This window comes from Stegodyphus dumicola, chromosome 7 (genome assembly GCF_044657685.1).
Source record: "Stegodyphus dumicola isolate Sdum_Otavi_A_Nest chromosome 7, ASM4465768v1".
In the NCBI taxonomy this organism is placed as follows: domain Eukaryota; kingdom Metazoa; phylum Arthropoda; class Arachnida; order Araneae; family Eresidae; genus Stegodyphus; species Stegodyphus dumicola.
Window position 1 is genome coordinate 142,783,914 of NC_140774.1, and position 19,664 is coordinate 142,803,577.

Sequence of the window (19,664 nt, forward strand, 5' to 3'; positions counted from 1 at the left end):
AAAAAAAACTTACATCATTCAAACATTTATAACCATGATGACCAGGACAACAAACACACTTAGCAGACCCAGGACCAGTGTGTTGGCATTTAGCATTCTCTGGTTCACCACAAGATACTATAATTTAAAAAAATATCATGAAAAAAGCAGCTGAAGCAGGAAATTTCTAATTAAATTAATTAATAATTCATATCTAAGCAATTCATTTAATTATTCACAATTAACATACTTAAATACACAATTTTTGAATTCATATTTGAAATTAATCCTGTTATTTTAAATCAGATACTTTACAGCTCTTATAGATTTACATCACATACCACTGAGAATTAATTTGCACTTCATTTACACATAAATATACAAAATCTTTGGTGAGTAATATGACTTATGGTAAACCCACTGCTGGATAAGTTATTTATGGTAACCGATACTTTGCTGTCATTTTATTGTTATTTATTGCTCATTTCACTGTTTTTAAGATATTGATATAAGTTTTGAGTGATTTTTTTAGGAAACAAAGTTCTTAACCTCCTTTATACCATTTGAGTTCCTAAGATTTTGCAAAGGGATTTTGGTTAATTTGTTTATTCGGATAATTAATATTTGTATTAAGGGATATAAGCTTATTTCATTGTAATTTTGTTATACGTAATAACTTTTTTTATGAAGTTGTTCTGCAGAGTAAAATTCTATGTAGTTTTTAAATTTAACGTTTGGTGTTCCATTCAACCATTTTTCCGGTACATTTAAAAGCCAGACGAAGGCTGGCAGCGAAGCTGCTAGTCCATCATAAAAAGGATACTAAGTAAATGATGCATGGAAATCACTACAAGTGGCTCAATCGCACCTTCTATGTTAATATCTAATTTTAAAATCTTTGAATCAATTTCTTGCTACATAAAATGTAAAATATTACACTTAATAGCACATAACCTTCCTCATTGCCACCATCAATTACTCTGATACAACTATTAGATGCATCTGTAAGTATCTGGTATTTTTGCATGCTTAATTCGGGGAAAAAAAAAAAAAAAAAAAAAAAAAAAAAACATGATACAATTCTTATACAGTTACCATAAAGTTTGCAATAGCAGAATGCTTTTTCAAATTTCCAACTGCTATATTTTTATTTCACAATGAGAAAATATTTAAAACCTTAATTTGTGCAAAATATTTTTCTCATTTTCAAAGAAATTAAATGTCATATATAACTTTTTCACACCATGAGAAATCATTTAGAAACATCTTTAAAATTTGAAGTATTAAATTAGAAAAGATATTCTCAAGATGTTTGAATTTGAAATTTTTTATATAAAAATGCACAATGACTTACTATTCAAATACTGGCAAGGGTCACGTTGAAAATAACACGTTGTTATGTTATTTTCCAAAGAAGTTGAATTCCAAGCTGCTTTACCACCAGGACATGGCAGATGTGAAGATAAGTACCTAGGCATATATAAGTAAAACATTAGCATTTTGTAAATAAACTGTACTGTATCCTACTTGCTTAGCAATACATGACACACTACTTTCAAAATACTTTTGTAGCGATCATGTGGTGCAAGAGACCTTGGAGGCTTCAAGTAAGTAGTTGCTTGCTCGTGTCACCATCTATATTAGTACCAGTGAGAAGTGCTGTAGCACACGAGTTTTGCAACCCTTTGAAATGGTAGTGACCTTGGGATTCGATCCTGTGTCTGTTTAATGCAAGTTGAATTCTCTACCACTACTGCAAAAGAAAGAGCTCCAATGCACTAGGTTCAAAAATTCCAACTCTTTCAAATTTGCGAGTGCTGAGCGGCTCTTAAGATGGCTACACTTTAACCCTTCACTGCTCAGTTTTGATAAATTCTGGTCCTGAAATACGGGCAGTTTTTTTTTTTCTCTATCTTTATACATTACTATTTAAATCTTTATACACAAAATTAGGATAATGTAGGAATTTTTATAGTTTTTTTAATTTTTAAAAACATACAACACGGGTCACATGATTTTAGCGTGCATGGAATAAAACATAAAAATGCAGAGGATATTTTGATTTTGATAAATATACATGCTAATTTGTACAGCTAATAATATTACTGTACACACTTATCATTATACATTTTTTTTTTTTTTTTTTTTTTTTTAGTGTGATAAACTTTGGCTCTAAACATAATCCAACTGTATTTTCAAAATGCGATTTAAAAAAAATTTATCACCAAATGCGAGTCTCTTTAGGTACCTTTTTGCCATTGTTGTCTTTTTTGGAGACACACACAGCATATTGCCTTCTAGGTTCCTTTTTCATAGGATTTGACGGTATGTGGTTTGCAAAATGGCTCCCTACAAGGAGAATAAAGTTCATACTATCATCACTAGATTGAATTGATGAGCATATAGCAGAAAAGTGTTTGTCAAAGATCCCTTCGATCACAGCTAGCTAGAAATCAAGAAGAGATTTTTTTCATGTTTGTTATATTTTGTATATTATATACAAATTCCACATTGCTTGATCCATTTACAAAGTTGTTTTCAGGTACTAGGGTAGTACAACATCTCCTGAACCCATCTGTCTATACCACCCATTGTAAAGTTATAATCATAAATTACTTTTGGCTTTAGTTTTTCTTTTGCCATCCCTGAATAAACTGATACAGATGATATATCATGAAAAGAACTAAGGAAATTTACAATTTTCTTATAATTTCACTTTTACAGGCCATAACTTTTAGAGGCTTATATGCAATGTACTGTCGCTTTTCCACTTTTTTTAAAAAAAACTGGTGTTAAGTTTTTTCTAGTACCACGGAAGTGTTCCACATATATGTCTGTTTTCCTTGAACAAAAATATATGCCAAATATGGAGACATATAATAATTATCAACAGTTATATAATATACTTTATTCAGATACTGGCGTACTAGTTGAAAAACAACAGCAGTTGATTGCGGATACGTTGAGTATTCCTGTATGAAATGCATACCTTTTCCCATGTTCAAAAGAAAATTGCATATATAATCTGACGAGGCTTCACATAACAAGAAAAACTTTATTACAAGCTGAAAGCGTTTCAAAGGAATATACTGTTTTTGTGACAAACTATTAAGAATTCATCTACACTGACCTGTTTTTCGGGGTTGAGTGTTTCACAAAACATTTTTCTAATATGTTCAATAAGATCATAAACTTTCCACAAATTAGGGCAAGGGTGTGTTGAAGGGTCATAATTTTCATTATCAATGAAATGAAGATGTCACATCAAGGAGTAAAAACAATCACGTGGCATTATATGTGAAGTGTTTTTATAGATTGATATAGACCAATACCAATGATAGTTTGGCTTTTTACTTTCTCTAGCAAAAATAAAAGTGCGAAACATAGCATTATTTTGTCAATATTAGTCATCCAATATGATTTACTCTTCTTTAAAAGTTCAGGCTTCTTAGCAGGATGTTGAGATGCAAATCTATTAGTTTAATTTATTTTCAGGTTAAAACTTTATGCTGAACTATTTCCATATGAATTTACTGAAAAAAGTTACCTCCAGAACAAATTTACAATGCTGATGAAACTGGTCTTTTATGGCAATATGTACTGCAAAATACCTTGGCAAACTTTATAGAAAAGGCTCTAACTTGTGTCAAAGATTCTAAAGCGAGACTAACAATTTTACGCAAATGCTACAGGAATGCACGAATGTAAACCTTTTGTAATTGGAAAAAATGCAGGACCTCAAGCATTTAAAAAATAAAGAGTTTCTGGTTATATGTTGTGGAAATAAAAGAACACGGATGACACAAGTGTTAATGAATGGTTGGTTTGAAAATCATTTCGTACCCAAGGCTCGGCAGAATTTGGTTGGTTTACAGAGGCCCACACGACATAGGCCTCGGTTGGCAAAAATTATTTGATGATGCAAAAATTGTCCAGATTGTAGATAACTCTTCAGTTCATACTTCACTTAAAATTTTAGTGAAAGATAATGTATCCATATTATTCTTTCCTCGAAGTTGTACGTCTATCATTCAGCCTATGGATATCGGAATAGTGCATGTGCTGAAAATGCAAATATAAAGTAGCATTTTTAAAATCCATGTTACACTTCTTTAATAATGGCAAGACTATTCAAGAATTTTTGTTTATTAATGTTTTAGTGTAAAATCTGCTTTGTAGAGCATCGCAAGATCATGGGAGGATGTGTCCCTAGACACTTAAAAAACTGCCTGGCATAATTTATGGGCTGCATTTCATGTTGACGATGATGAAGATGATAGCGAATGTAAATGTTTTTGGATAATGTAAACCAAAGGTTAAATTTTCCAATTAATGGATTTTTTAACAAAATGTGTAGAAGTGGTAATAAATAAAGACAATATAATAGAAGGTTTTCATTGCAATAACAACGCTCCAATCATCAATCAATTAACTGAGGGCGAAATCTGTAGTATGGTTCAAGATCCAGAAAATACAACTTAAGACATGAATGAATGAAGCAACTTAAGACAGTTTACATTCAAAGAACTGTTTTACAAATAAATATTAAGTTTTTTTTTTGGGGGGGGGTAAATTGTGATACTCTTTAGGTCATAAATGCTTCATTATTTCATAAATCACATTCGCATATCACATTTGCATGTACAGTACAAAGTCTGGATCTCAGACTTTGTACTGTACATACATTCCATTTAGGATGCATTGATTTTTAATTGCAAAATGTTTTTATGGTGATACATATATTTTTGTTTCATATTTATGTGGTACAAAATTTTAAAAGTTTGAGAATATATATGGTATATGGCAATAAAAAAATTGTGTTATACAGGTAACAAATTAAACGAATTATTTACACAAATTAAATAAATATTTTATTTTACTTATAGAAAGATCAAAAAATATTAATTAAAATTACTAAAATTACACATTGCAGTGAAGATACAAAACTTTCACTTACAAAAATTCTAATTTAAGCAGTCCAACAAAATCTTCACTTGTAAACTTTTCAAACTCATTATCTCGCAAATCTCTAAAAAAAAAAAAAAAAAAAAAAAAAATTAAAAACAGAGTTAAAAAAAAAAATTAGATATATAAATTTTATTTTCTGTGCAATTAGATGCTCAGAAATATTTAAGTCTATATTAGAAAATTAGGTAATCAGAAATTAATTAGGTAATAAGAAAAATATAATTAACTGTTTCTGATCTCCTAACATAATTTTACACAAACTAACTTCTATTAGAACATGATTGATTTTAATACTTCATTAGTAGTATAAGAGGAAGTGAAAATATTTAAAAACCATATGCAGAATTCTATGTATATGAAAGATACGCAATGATACAATTTTACAATGAACCCACAGAAACATTATAAATTATATCAGTAACCATTGAAGTTAAGCAGTTATATTAGAGTACAGAATAATTCTTTTTGCTAAATGATAAATATATTCTGATGGCAAAATTTTATTATTGTCTAATCATTTTCCTTTGCAATATTATTTTAATTATTTGTTCTATGTACTTAATAGCATCTTTGAATTTTTTTTGTATTTAACCAATTTGCATTTTTGTATTTAATTTTTTTAATGGGTAAAATTTATTGTACTAAGTCTTATAAAACAAAAGAAAGCTGTATGACATTCAAACATATCATCCATAACATACATACATTTCACACGACTGAATATCTTAATTAACACAGACATCTTACAATATGTCATAAAAGAGAACAAATATTTTAAATGCATAAAACTGAAATTACAAGAGATATATGTGCTGATTTAGTGTTTCCTTTTTAACCTAAATATCTTTTCTAAAAGCAAAAGAATGAATTAAAATTAATACATTCTGTTAAAAGAAGGAAATTTATGTTACAAAAGTCTAGGGGTATTTTATGAGAATGTAAATAAAATCATCTGTAATTAATACAATACTCTATTTATGATACTACTTCAGATTAATGGACATTATTTTAAAAAAATGTTTAAATAATACCATATTTTTTAAGAATTTATGCTTTCAGTGATTTTTAGGGAGAGGGGGGAAGAGAGCTTTATCAAGATAGACATTAGAAATTGGTAGATTAATTTGTATTTGAAAAATAAAAATCTCTTAGATAAATTATTGAAATATAAAGCCATCCTGTAGAATACACATGTTATTGTTAAAAGTAATGAAAAATTCTCGAAGTGCTCTGACAAATGAGTTCGGTCTTAGATTCAATGAGCAAGAGCTCTTAATCCAAGACCGAATATTATGAATCACATGAAATATTTGTTAATTTAAAGACTGCTAAAAGAGAAATTTTTTGAATCAATGGGGACATGGCATACAACATATAAACATAAGATATTATTGAAAAAGAGCAGAAAAAAAAGGCTTTTTTTAACATGAAATCTATGAAAAATAATAATTTGAATATTGCAGTAGATTTACATTTCCTAATAAAAGCAAATTAAAAATTTTTAGTCTGGGTGGTTGAATAATGGGGCAGGGGACAATCAAAAGAAATTTTCAGAAACATAATTTGGTTATAATAATAAACATGGTGCAAAGGTGTTACAATACGAGAATATCTACCCCTTTTTGTGTAGTTGATAATCTGGAGTTTATTGATGACATGACTGATAGTTTATCTGGATTTCTTGACCTACAAAACTTTTTCAAACTCTGCACAGATTCAAACTCTTAAAAGACAATGACCCAAAGCATAATCCTTTAAATGTGCAGTTCTGCTTACTATATAACTGTCTCAAAATAATACATTTTTAAGCCAAAAAATTTTTGATGATATACATGAAAAACAAATACACCAATGCAGAAACACTATAGTTTATGAAACAGTACGTGTGGTGTTAGAAGGCTGGTCTAATACCACAACCAACCAACAATCAGCATATATGCTTTTACAATCGATGGAGCTGTACATTTAGATTAAACTACGAATACACCATTAACAGTACATGTAAGGGAAAATTTACTTACCCTTACTGCTGATGGTATTAAAAAAGTTTTTAAAAAATTTAAATGTAACATATCTAGTTTTGTAATCAATAGTGCATCAAATACGGCAAAAATGAAAAAAAAAAGTAGAAAAAAAATGTTTAGCTTACATCTTATGGTTGTTCAACACGTAAACATTATTAATGAACCAAGAATTTAAAAATTTCATATGTTACAGAGCATGTTATATGAATCATAATATATTTTCAAAATGACCAGGTTGCATGAACTATATTTAATGAATACAGTAGAATTTGTTTCAACATACCATTTGAAGCATGCTGGAATTCAGTACTCTTAAAAACTGTGTAAAGAACTTGTCAATTTTCATGCAATTTTGAGAAGAGAATTGAGATGCAATGAACATGACAGTTCAGAGAAAAAGGTCTTAATGTGAAATCCAAACGAAATGCAGAAGACCTCTTACTTCATTTGAAGCCAGTTTCAAAGTCACTCTGGATAAAATCCAGATAGATATCTCAGCACTGCTAAAGTTGTTAAAGTTTGGAGAAAGCCTAAACATAGCTTAAAAAATCTTAATAAACCATGCATAACATTATTTAAATGTGACATGAACATGCACTACCATTAGCACATAACTAATATTTAATCATCAAAATATAAAGCTAAAGCATTATTTTTTAGCATGTGAAAATTAACAAGCATTTAAAGTAGTAAATAACAATGAAATTAAAATATGCAGACACTGCTTTGTTCAACATATATTTAAATTTATAATTTATACTCCGACATTCTACAGAACACTTTTGAAAATAAGGCAGTCAAATTAATGATCTCACTTGTGCGGCAGAAATCAACAGCTCTTGTGAAAGAATTGGAAATCATTTAAATATTAAGTGCTGTAGAAGCTTTGTCAGCAGGGGATGAAAGAATGTTTGCAACTTTTGGAATGGTATATAAATTGAGAAATTAGGCATTGAAAAGGCAATTTTTTTTTTTTTAGTTCCAAAGGACATTAATCTAGAAGGCCTATTAGTCTCAAAACAGCATTTTGTGTCAAATCACTTTAAATGTCTAAATCACTTTTCCGATTATTGGCACCAAAAATTATTGCCCTGTATTATATTTACAGAAGCTAAATAATGAAGAATCTACATGAATGTATGTATGTTTCTTGCACTCTGGAAAAAAAAAAAAAAAACAGTGGTGCCTACAGTCACCAAGTTTTGAATAACATAGTCCTCCACTCGAATATAGGCACCTGGAAGCCTGAATTTCTTTTATTGTCTAATTCACAGTTTGTAAAACTTTAATGAATTTTTCATTAAAAAATCAAAAATTTCAAAGCAAGCAGTGATAACACTGCAGGGAATAAAACACTTTTATCTCCAGCAAGCAAGACTGCCTATTGCAAATCCTAAAGGTATGCTATTATTAAATATTTTTAGCACAATGTGGCAGCCCAAATGCTCTCAAAACATGTTATGTTTCTGCAAATGAAAAAAATGCCCTTTTAGGCATGATATAAAAACTGATATCCTTCAGATTTTATTTTTATTTATTTATTTTTTTTTTATTTTTTGTTAAAGTACTCAATGCATATGACAGTAATGGAGGTATAATGTGATAAACTGTGTTGATAAATTTATGTAGATACCTTGTAGTGTCATTCCTATGGTTATACTTACTCTGACTATTTGTTTGTATTTATTTAAAAGATATAACTACAATAGGATTTTCTCTTTTTGGCTTATTTACTGTATATATGTGTATTTAAGTTTACAGATGAAAGTGACTTTACTTTGCAAGCTACTGATGCCAAAAAGCTACCACAATATTTTATTATTGGTAGCTTTTCCAAAAAGATATGATAATGCAGCATAAATCAAAAAGATAATACATATAACATAATAATAAGTTAATCACTTAAAAACAAAAGAACTGTTCATTTTGACAAAGATCTCCTTTTTAGTCAGTGAACTTAATAATAAATAAAATTATGCATAATTTACATAGTCTTGTTACATTAATTTTCATGTAAAAATATGCATTACACTTCTTAGTAACACTTAATTAGAGATTTAATTACTTTGAAAACCTTCAATGAATGGTAACCATTTAATACATTAATGTAAAATCAAATTTTAAAAATCTGATGTAAATAAAAAATACCAGATTTTTTTATTTTTGTGAAACCATAATTTTTTTATATATAATAACTGTATTCTAAGAGCTTATAAAATTTTTATATGGTAAAAAAAATTTTTTTTAAATACATATAAACTTACAAGATAACAAGCTCTGAAAAGTGCAAACTTGAAATATTCAATTTTTTTATTCCACAGTCCCTAAGATCAAGCCTAGAAAATATAAGATTAAATAATCACTTTAAAAACAATAAATATATTAAAAACTATTTGTTTAGATAAAAATTTGTTTTTTTTTTATTTATGAAATGTTAAACATATTTATCCTAAATACAGCATGGTTAAATCAAAAACATTAAATGCTATAAAAATACCTTGGCTCACAACATAAATAGGATTTGCATGATGCACCCTTTGTAAATTAGACAAAGTATAATTCTAGTCAGTGCCTCCCTTACATGTTAACTAATTCAAGCCTTTTAAGGACAACATGTGCAGAAGGGTGACACAAATTGAAAATTAAGATACATAACTTAACTATGGTATATTTTATTTTTATGTGTACTTTAATCTCACAGAAAAGTTACAATTATTAGAGAGAAAAAAGCAAATATGTATTCATTTATATATATGTTTATAGTTCATCTCTTGGGGGGGGGAAAGTAAAGAAAGATCTGTGTTGTGCATAAGAACAATGTGGGTTAGTGGACCTAAATAATAAAAACCTATAGTATACTTTGATAGGTAAATGCTTTTGTGTATGTTTCAGCAAATTATTTTTTAATTGTTTTGTCAAAGGAATAGTAGTCATGTAACAACAAAAATAACCCGTCTAACAGACTGCATACTAGTCTTCAAGCAATGCTCATATAATTTCAATAGAAATTTAAATACAGTCAAAAGTCGTTAATTCGGACACCCATAATCCGGACCTCAAAGCTACAAACTTTCTACGCATGCGCGTAAGACCTTTACTGCTGTGAATAGGTGTGCACAAAATACGTTTACGCATGCGCGTTTAATGTATAACGGACGGTATAAGCTAAGCTAAAATTATCTAATTCAGTTAATGTTGCAGATTGCGTTGTTCCTTAATCTTCGAATTGGATCCGGCTTATTATTTTTTGCAGACTGTTAGAGCAATTTTATAAAAGTAAGCTTGAACTTTCGATTATGTCAAATAGAATTTCTGATATATATTTACCAATATGTAAAAGATCTACCAAAGTGAAAGTATGTTTCAAAGTCCATTAAACAAAAGTTGAATTGCTGCAAAAAATGACCTAACCATTCCAAAATCTGTTTATCAATTTCACGTTGCTCTGTGGTGGGGGATGGGGGGGGGGAAACGGCACGCAATGAATTGGAAGTTGATCTCTCAGCACTATCCGTACCTTCAGGGCAGATATAGTATTCTATATCTAATTTCAACGCCGCAGCGCGCAATAATTTGGAAATTGATCTGTCAGCACTATCCTCATCTTCAGGGCAGATGTTTTCATTTTATTTGGCTTATAATTCCTTACTAAATGTAGTATTTCATCTCGATGTATTCCGTCTTTGATATGATTTAAATCAAATTCCTCATCATTATAATTTGCTTCCGATAGTGAAGAAAGTGACACAGAAGTTATTGAAAACGAAAAAATTTCGATTGACAAATTAGCCGGTATTCTCGACACAGCAATTATAGGACTTGAACAGCGGAACTCTGTAACTGAACAAGAAATTATGTCTGTTTATAGAATTAAAGAGAAAGTATTATCACATAAAATGAAGCAAACAACTTACATTGAAAGAAATGTTTAATAAAGTAAACAAATAAATATTAAGCTTTTTTTTTTGTAAATTTTGATACCCTTTAGATCATAATTGTTCTTTATTTCATAAATTACGTTTTCATATTTTTAATTTTATAATTTCTGCATGCCATCTTACCAGATTTAAACTGAAGCTCTATAATCCGGAAAAATCTATAATCCGGAATCGCCGAAGTCCCGACGAGTCCAGATTAACAACTTTTGACTGTATATCCAAATTCGTCTATAGTGTTATGAATATTACTGACAATTTCCCATATGCACTGTTAATGTACGAAATTTTCTGAAACTAAAACTGATAAAAATTATTTAAGAAATAATTATTTAAGAAATTATTACATAAAATTAAAATAGTTTGACAAGGTTAATAATAGTTTTGACTAAAAATGGCATTGTACAAAAACCAGATCAGGAAAAGTTAGTAAAAAGTGAGAAAATTTGTGGTACTTCTTTGTTAAAGTGGCCCCCAACCAAATTTGGTGATTTTATATTTGCACCAAGATCTCAGCTATAATTTTGCCATACTCATGAAACGTGAATGTAAAAATATACAATACAATATACACCAAAGCACAATTACATAACGACTACCCTCCCTCTATAACAATGGGTTCACCCAGGAACAAAACCACTGCATGTATGTGGCTAATTTTGGAGTATATAAAGTGGCTATCCAGCAGTGTCCGTACCTGAGGACAAATTTCCAGAACCGACTGCTGGCGGTAGGAGACCCAGAGTTTGATCTAAGGGTGCGGGTGCTGAATGGAGGTGGTTTGCCACATCTCCCTCAGTTCAGCATCGACCTATTCGTGGTACCCGCTGGAAACTATGCTGGCAAAGGCTAGATATAGGCTGGCTGGCATATGCTAACGATGCTGGACAACTAACTCTGTGGTCGGCTGGGCAGAATTTCCGGAACTAACCATTTATGAGAGGAGATCCGGGTTATTCCAGATCACTGGCTAGACTTGGAGATTTGGGTCTAGACAGCTCCGGCCTGCAGAGCAAATAATCAGTCTTTACATAGATTAGAACCATTGTTTATTCGGTGGTAGGTTCAGGTTTGGCAGGGACCATACTGCTACTGCCACCTATGCAAAGATGCAACTTTCGCAAATACCAGTCCAGTCCAGTTCGAATGTCCCTCCACTTCTATTCATACTCATCCAGCTCTCAGAGGAAGTGGAATCCACATCAAAATTGACAAGCAACAGACTCACACCTCGACACAGCAGTGGAACATCTAATAGATTACCAGATCCCACGAGCAAATACCTATATCGATAGCCTTTCAACTTTACTTGCACTTGAGAACCATCATCATGTCTCACCGCTCATACTCAGTCTCCAATATCTCCTTATGCAACACCCTCATTACCATCTCAATCTAATCTGGGTTAAAGCCCATGCGAATAATGAGGGCAACGAGGCTGCTGACACGTTGGCCAAAGATGCAATTTCCGACCCGACAGCCCAACCCATCACCGTACCTGCACCCTCCTCTTATCTAAAGGGCCTCCTACGAGAGCATGCACCAATGGTAATGTGAGTGGACCAAATGTGAGACAGGCAGACGGACTTTCACCTACCTCCCGACTCTTTGCCGCAGCATCTCTTACGTACTTCATCACCGGTCATGGCCTGTTTCCAAGCTATTACAATCGCCATGGCATCTCAGACACCGATATCTGTGTCTGTGGATCAGAAGGGTCACCAGACCATTATGTATTTGAAAGTCCTTTGACGGCTGCACACCATCTCCCACTATCTACAAATAATAGGAACACCTATCACTGGTTCTTTATAACACATAAAGGAGTGGTTAATTAGATCTCCAGCATCATGAATACCATCACGGCATTGGGCACAGACCTTTGCCTACTGTGCTAAAATGACACTCTGGTGTACTGACGATAAGCTCTATGACTAGTTCAATGGATTTTACAATATCTGGGCTTCACCACAACTGTGTGTTTAAGCTCCCATGCCCACCAATCTAAAGTGGCAATACTAACAATTTGCAAATACATGACATCTCCTTAGTGAGATGTGTTATGCCTCCTTAATGATATATGTATAATCCCTTAAACAGCATGTGAATAAGCATCTTCTTATGAGTGTTAGTGAACGCTTGTGTGCCTCATGGTGCACTAATTGCTGGGGCACTGCCCAATAATTAGTGCTACAACATCCTCATGCTTTTTTATCAATGTTTTTTTATCTATCTCTTTAGCGACGCTACAACAATCAATGCCTTAGCAATCTAACTGCACTCTTCTGCACACATGAATATTCATGAACTCATCATTCATCATTCAAGATGTACCTGTATTTATATACAACAGAACTGCCCTACACTAACCTTGTGCTCCAGCTTTCATGTGACATCATATTCTCCATTTGTCTTTTTGTGCCTTAAGTGACTATGTGTATGTACCTGTTTTATGTGCTCTCTGTTTATGCATTTTATGCATTATGTTTTGTGTATTGTTTGCCTATGTGTTTTTATGTCATTTTTATATGTACATCTTATTGTACAAGTATTTTTAGTTTAACTACCTACTATCTGTAACACCACAGCTTGCCTCTTCAATCTGTAATACAATCCTAATAATGCCTTTGTAAGGCCATGTACTTCCCTTTGACAACCTCAATAATCTCATGGTACAGCCTCGTGTGGCTCCAGGGAGCTTTTGCTGTAGATAGAGGAGGGCATGGAACACATGCCTGTTTACCTCTGTTAGACACCAGGTGTTCCAGTACTTCGTAACCTACCTACCTACCTATTGCCTTGTCTGTGTCCTTGGTGGTGAGGACGTTACATGGTGGATGGTGTAGACCGTCTGAGAGGGACTGGCTTCTCTCGGTCAGTGTGGAGGGACGTATGATCTTGAGAATTAAATAAAGGTTCTTGTTTAGTACCGCGAGAGGGAGTGGTGATCCCGCTTGTGGGAATTTTATCTCTGAGTCTAACGTGTGTTGAGTAGTTGGAGTTGAGATCAGCCCTGTGGATCTCTACGTGATGGTCGCCTGTCGGACTTTTCTCCAAAGAAATAATTTTCAATTAAATTGTCAAGGGAAGTTTCCCCTCTGCAGTGACTGGGAGGGATGGCACCCTCTCGGATTGGTTCTGGAGTTGCAGCTCTCTTAAACCTTGAATGGGATGATGTGATCCTTCTGGGACAGGGGCCGTACTCTAGTTTTCGTGTCTTTGCAAACATAGCGCGAGTAACGATATAATGAGAAAAGCAGCTGATTTATCAGATTTCAATAAAGGTCAAATCATTTTGGCTTGGCAAAATATCACAAACGGCATGCTTATTGGGCTGTTCACATGCAGCTGTTGTGAGCATATATATAAAGTGGCATATGGATAGTGAAACAAGTCGTTGGGCAGCAGTGTGTCGTCAATGGCGCATTGATTCCAGCGCTTTCGACAACTTCCATACTCAGAGAATATAGGATGTCAGGCAGACTTGTTTTTCACTAGCAGCGACATCTGGCAGCCCACAACTTGCTGTCGACTCTCGTAGCGTAGAATAACCGTCTTGTCTCCCGGATGCACAGTTGGACGGAGACAAGCCACTGTGTGTGTGGTAGGGGGGCTGTTATGGTGTGGGCAATGCTTTCATGAAGCACATTAGGACCCATAAAACAATCTCTGAAGTCTGTGTGCTATGTGAACATTGTTGCAGACCAGATTCATCCATTCATGACAACAATATTTCTGGTGAGAGATGGTTTTCACCAACGTGATAATGTACCATGTCATAAGGGTCGAATCATCAGGACGTGGTTTAAGGAACATTCCAGTGACTTTCAAGTCATGTCACCTGACAGAGAGGTTATCCAATAGAAGATTTGTGGTCCTACATGGAAAACCAAATTCGTGCTGCCACGCTACCCCCCTCACAATGTACGGGAATTGTAGGACTAGTTGGTGAGCCCTTGGTACCAGATACCTCAGACTACCTGTCAGCACTTTGTGGAGTTACAGTGCTGGCAGTTTTGATGGCTAAAGGTGGTCCTATGTGTTACTAAGAGGGTGGTCATAACGTAATGGCTTTTTGGTATAAAATAACAACAATACAAACATGTTGTTTCCAAAAAAATATTAAAAAAAATCCTTATCCTTACTCTAACTACAGTCAAAAGTCTTTAATACAGACGTCCATAATTCGGAATGATCCATAATCCGGACCTCAAAGCTACAAACTTTCTGCGCATGCATCAACGGATAATGCGCTAATGCATGCGCATAATACCTTTACGCATGTGTACATGCATCTATGCATGTGTATATGCATCTACGCATGTACGTTTCATGTATAACGGAGGGTATAAGCTAAGCTAAAATTATCTAATTACCTATTTCAGTTAATGTTGCAGATTGCGTTGTTCCTTAATCTTCTAACTGGATCTGGCTTATTATTTTTTTCAGACTGTTAGAGCAATTTTATAAAAGTAAGCTTGAACTTTTGATTATGTCAAAAAGAATTTCTGTTTCTGGAGCTACCAAAGGATCTACAAAGTGAAAGCATGTTTCGATTACAGTTACAGCTACAGTCCTTTAGAGTTACAGTTTTTGCAGACTGTTAGAGCAATTTTATAAAAGTAAGCTTGAACTTTCTATTCTGTCAAAAAGAATTTCCGATTCTTGAGCTACCAAAGGATCTACAAAGCGAAAGCATGTTTTGAACAGTTACAGTTACAGTCCTTTTAAGGCAATACAGCCCCAGATAAAAGCATAATATTACGCATATAAAGTAAAACTTAGCATAAAATGTAAATGGTATTATTATCGAAATAAATTTCTAATTAATTCTATTATTATAAAGGAGTTAAAAAATATGAATATTTATCTGCAGCAATACTTAATTTCTTTTTTTCAGATTTTTATAGCCCGGAAAAAGGGCACTCTTTTTAATATACCTGAGCTGTTAAGGAAATTGCTGGAGACATATTACTATAAAAGTGTATAATCTTTAACTCTGAGTTCGCGTTACAAAGTGTTTTTTAAATCATTATTTAATATTGATTGGAGTGCAGTAAAGAAGCATCTGATGCTTTTACTGAGGTTTTAATATTAAAAATTGATGACAAGATCTCGTATACACACATATATATATGCTCTACTGTAACTACATTAGTATATTAAATAACTATAAACTAACACTACATATTTTCCCTTTAACGCAGTTTAATTTTTAATATTAATTTCATTTTCCTCCAATCATATTATTTTTTAAATATATGCCTCCTGCTTTAGATATTACCACTAAAACGTATGTCAGTGAAGCTTTAATACTTCACAACACATTAAAGATAAACTTTCCAAAAACAGGATAATAATAATAATTGCAATTACAGTGAAACCTCCTGCAGATGACTACCAACAGTTCCAAATGACAGTGGTCTTCAATGAAGATGATTGTTTTAAAGAATATGGTTATTGCTGATGTGTAATACTGATGATAGTTTATAATCCCAAAAATATATTAAAACATCCAATGGTACTTTTCCGTTTTGCCGGCGCAAATCTCGTCAAGCACACTTGCTGGCGACAGCATACAGTATACACATAAAAGTGTTAACAAATGTTAATTCTAAGAATTTTTTATTTTGAAGGCATAAACATTTTAATATGGTTTAAAATTTTCTAAAAAGCCAATAAATAAAGTAATAAATTTGTAAAAGGACATTAATTTAAGAATTTACTATGCTTTCATGGTTCAACATTCTGATTCGCAGGTTCTTATCCCGTGACTGTCATCTCACCTAAACTACGCTACAAAAATCTAATTCTCTTAGTAATTATCTACATTAATTTTCAGTTAAATCTTAATTTTGAATACTAGTTTAAATGCAAGAATTAGTTCAATTCGTACAAATAGCTTACTCAGAAATTATATAAAACCACAGTGCTTTACTTCGCTAGTGCATTCTCATTAGAATTGATGAATTTAACCCTTGATTTTGCCTTTTCTATATTTTCGCCTTCCGGTGAGCAGTGTGATTGCATCCTAATTGACTTAATTACCGCGAATGGTCTTAGGGCATAAAATTTAATCAATTATCTTTTAAAAATTCTATGTAATTGTATGCCAGTATTGTAAGAAACAAGCAATCTGATAAGACATGGCTGCAACTTGTTTTGAAAATGAAGTGTAAAATCTTACCAGTGGAGATATTCCGTTTGGCATCAGTTGTACCATTATTGGCGACTTTATCATTTGTGCCAGCAAAACGGAAAAGTACCCATCCAATTTACACTGGCCAGATTAACTAACTGCACACTGAATTTAAAAAACGTTTGGTTATTGTGAATGAAAAATGGCACTTTTCTGCTAAATCATACCAGAGTGCCCTTTTTTTGTTTTATTTTAGCACGCTTCCTTGATACCAAATTTCATAAGTTAGTTTGGCTTCTTTCCTAGTGATAAATATTCTTATACTCAATGTTCACATGACATCACATTTTTCACCTAATTTATTATTAATGCTATGGATTCTATGACTTGGAATTTGCTGAGAGATGAAGAAGTATCTACCCTGTTTCTTCAAGAAAACATTTTTGTTCAAAAAGGAAAATTGCGTTCATACATCATCATCATTAAATTAAAATGCGAAAATGGGTTTGCAGCTATCACTTATACCCAGAAGAGAAAGCTGTCCTTACATAAAAGTGGTTTGGTGGATCAGACACTTATTTTGTTACTGCCATAAAATTCTTTTTTTAGTTAATGTCAACTGATTCTTATGAATCAAAACTAAATGAATCACAATACAATGGATGACTGGAATAATTACATAAAACAGATATATGCCAGTTCCCTGTTATTTCATCCTAATGTTAAAATGGATGGATGAAACAAAGCCTTGCTCTTTCCAAACAATGGACGTTTAGAGGATTTTTTTGGTGAAATTAGAAAGAATTCTTTGTTGCGGATCTCAATCATTCTGCTTTGTCCAGTATCAAGTCAAATGCATAGGGAAAGAAATAAACCAGAATGGTCTACTTTATTATTACATATATCAATATGATGACAAAAATGCACAATAGGGCTTTCATAGAAGAGTATCAGGAAAATTATAAAACTGCCACACATAGTGGAAAACCTACATTACTGTCATAAACTATTAGAAAAGGACAAAACTGTTTAAATAAAAAAAAAAAAAAAAAAAAAAAAAAATGCTAGTATTCACAGATTTTTTGTAACATTGTTTTTTAATGTCATTCATAACATAGTTTTTTTTTTTTTTCATTTCTAATGATTCTGCCATTACTGAAAAAATGTTTTTTTAGTTTTGATAATGTCTTTAATTTATATAACAAAATGTACTCTACATAACAAAGTCATTAATGGTATTTTTCTGTTAATTACAACAACAGTAATTTCTCTTTCCTGTGCTTTTAACTATGGTTGGCTTGAGCATGATTTTGAGTTACCAGTGGACATGAATCCCAGTATGTAAGGAGTTGACTGCACTAACTACTTTTAGAGGTAGTCACCACAGGAGGTTCTTCTGTATTTGCTATTGCTTCGTACTGGTGTTATTACAGATTCATAAACATTATAATGAGAAGCACTAAAATATATCTAATAACTAATTTATTATAAGCTTAACATTTTAAGAAAGAAAAGGAAAATTAAAAATATATTAATAATTAAAAGAAATATTATCCATAGATTGATCTAGATGCTGCAATAACTGATAATCTTTTGGATTGTGCAAAAGCAAATTATTTCATTTACAAAAAATATTTTTATACTATTTCGTAATTTAAAATAATAATAATAATAATAAAAGTATACCCTATAACAGTTTCATTAGAAATACAACATCTCCCAGTCATATTTTTATGAACGATCGATTCACAATAATCTTCGACTTTGCTGTCATTTAAACTAGTATTGTTGCAAGGCAAGCTAATGCGGCAGTCAAACTCCTTAAAGAGAACGAAAATGAAATTATACACAGGAGCAAAACAGATAACAAATACTGTCATCAGAAAAATTAAATCGAAATAAATACTATAGAAAAGCAAGAATAACTTACAGCATTTGAAACAGACAAGCAAAGCATAAATACCAGCGAATATAACAACTTTATCATCTTCAGTAACAAATTAATCTCTTTACATTTCTCTCTTCGCACTCACATGACAACACTCAAACTAAAACAACAGACAGCTATTTTCAATGATTCCACCCTAGACATTGTAAATTTTGAAAGAAAGAAAAATATTTTATATTCGTTTAAAATTTTTAAAATACCTATTAGCAAAGTTATACATTGAAATACTTTGCGTTTTGTTTATATTTTAAACTATTACCTATAATTTTATTGTTAATTCGTATTTTTGCATTGTCTACTATCGCCTCGTTCACAAAGTACACTCCGTGTTCTTGTTCTTCGAGAAATTATGGCAAAATGTTGGGCAATAAGATACCAAATTTCTTAAATTTCGAATACCCCTAAGGGAAAATGTTTACTTATAGTATTCTGCATACATAAACGATTTCTCGAAAATCCAAATCCGGAAAACGAATTCATATTTCAAAAAAAAAAAAAAAAAAAAAAAAAAAGGTTTTGTTCAGTGGCGTAGCTAGGGTGGGGCAAGGGGGGACATCTGTCCCCGGGCGCAGCATTCAGGGGGCGCCAAATTGATGTTATTAAATTTTAGAATGAAATGTTTTCCGTTCTTAGAACAGAGAAAGGGGCGCAAAATCTTCAGTTGTACCCGG

General features: G+C 32.1%; 1 protein-coding gene across 1 annotated transcript in view; it reads right to left on the reverse strand.

The window, feature by feature from the left end:
- LOC118198520 (all-trans retinoic acid-induced differentiation factor-like) overlaps window positions 1-19,142 on the reverse strand; it is a 30,165-nt gene extending 11,023 nt beyond the window's left edge. Inside the window, exons 1-6 of the mRNA XM_085820880.1 lie at window positions 18,976-19,142; window positions 18,732-18,865; window positions 9,236-9,307; window positions 4,937-5,008; window positions 1,334-1,449; window positions 14-117 (exon numbers count right to left, since the gene is read on the reverse strand). Of these exons, the coding sequence (XP_085677006.1) occupies window positions 14-117; window positions 1,334-1,449; window positions 4,937-5,008; window positions 9,236-9,307; window positions 18,732-18,865; window positions 18,976-19,032 (555 nt within the window). The 5' untranslated portion in view covers window positions 19,033-19,142. The remainder of the gene's footprint in view (window positions 1-13; window positions 118-1,333; window positions 1,450-4,936; window positions 5,009-9,235; window positions 9,308-18,731; window positions 18,866-18,975) is intronic.
- Between the last annotated feature and the right edge of the window lie 522 nt (window positions 19,143-19,664).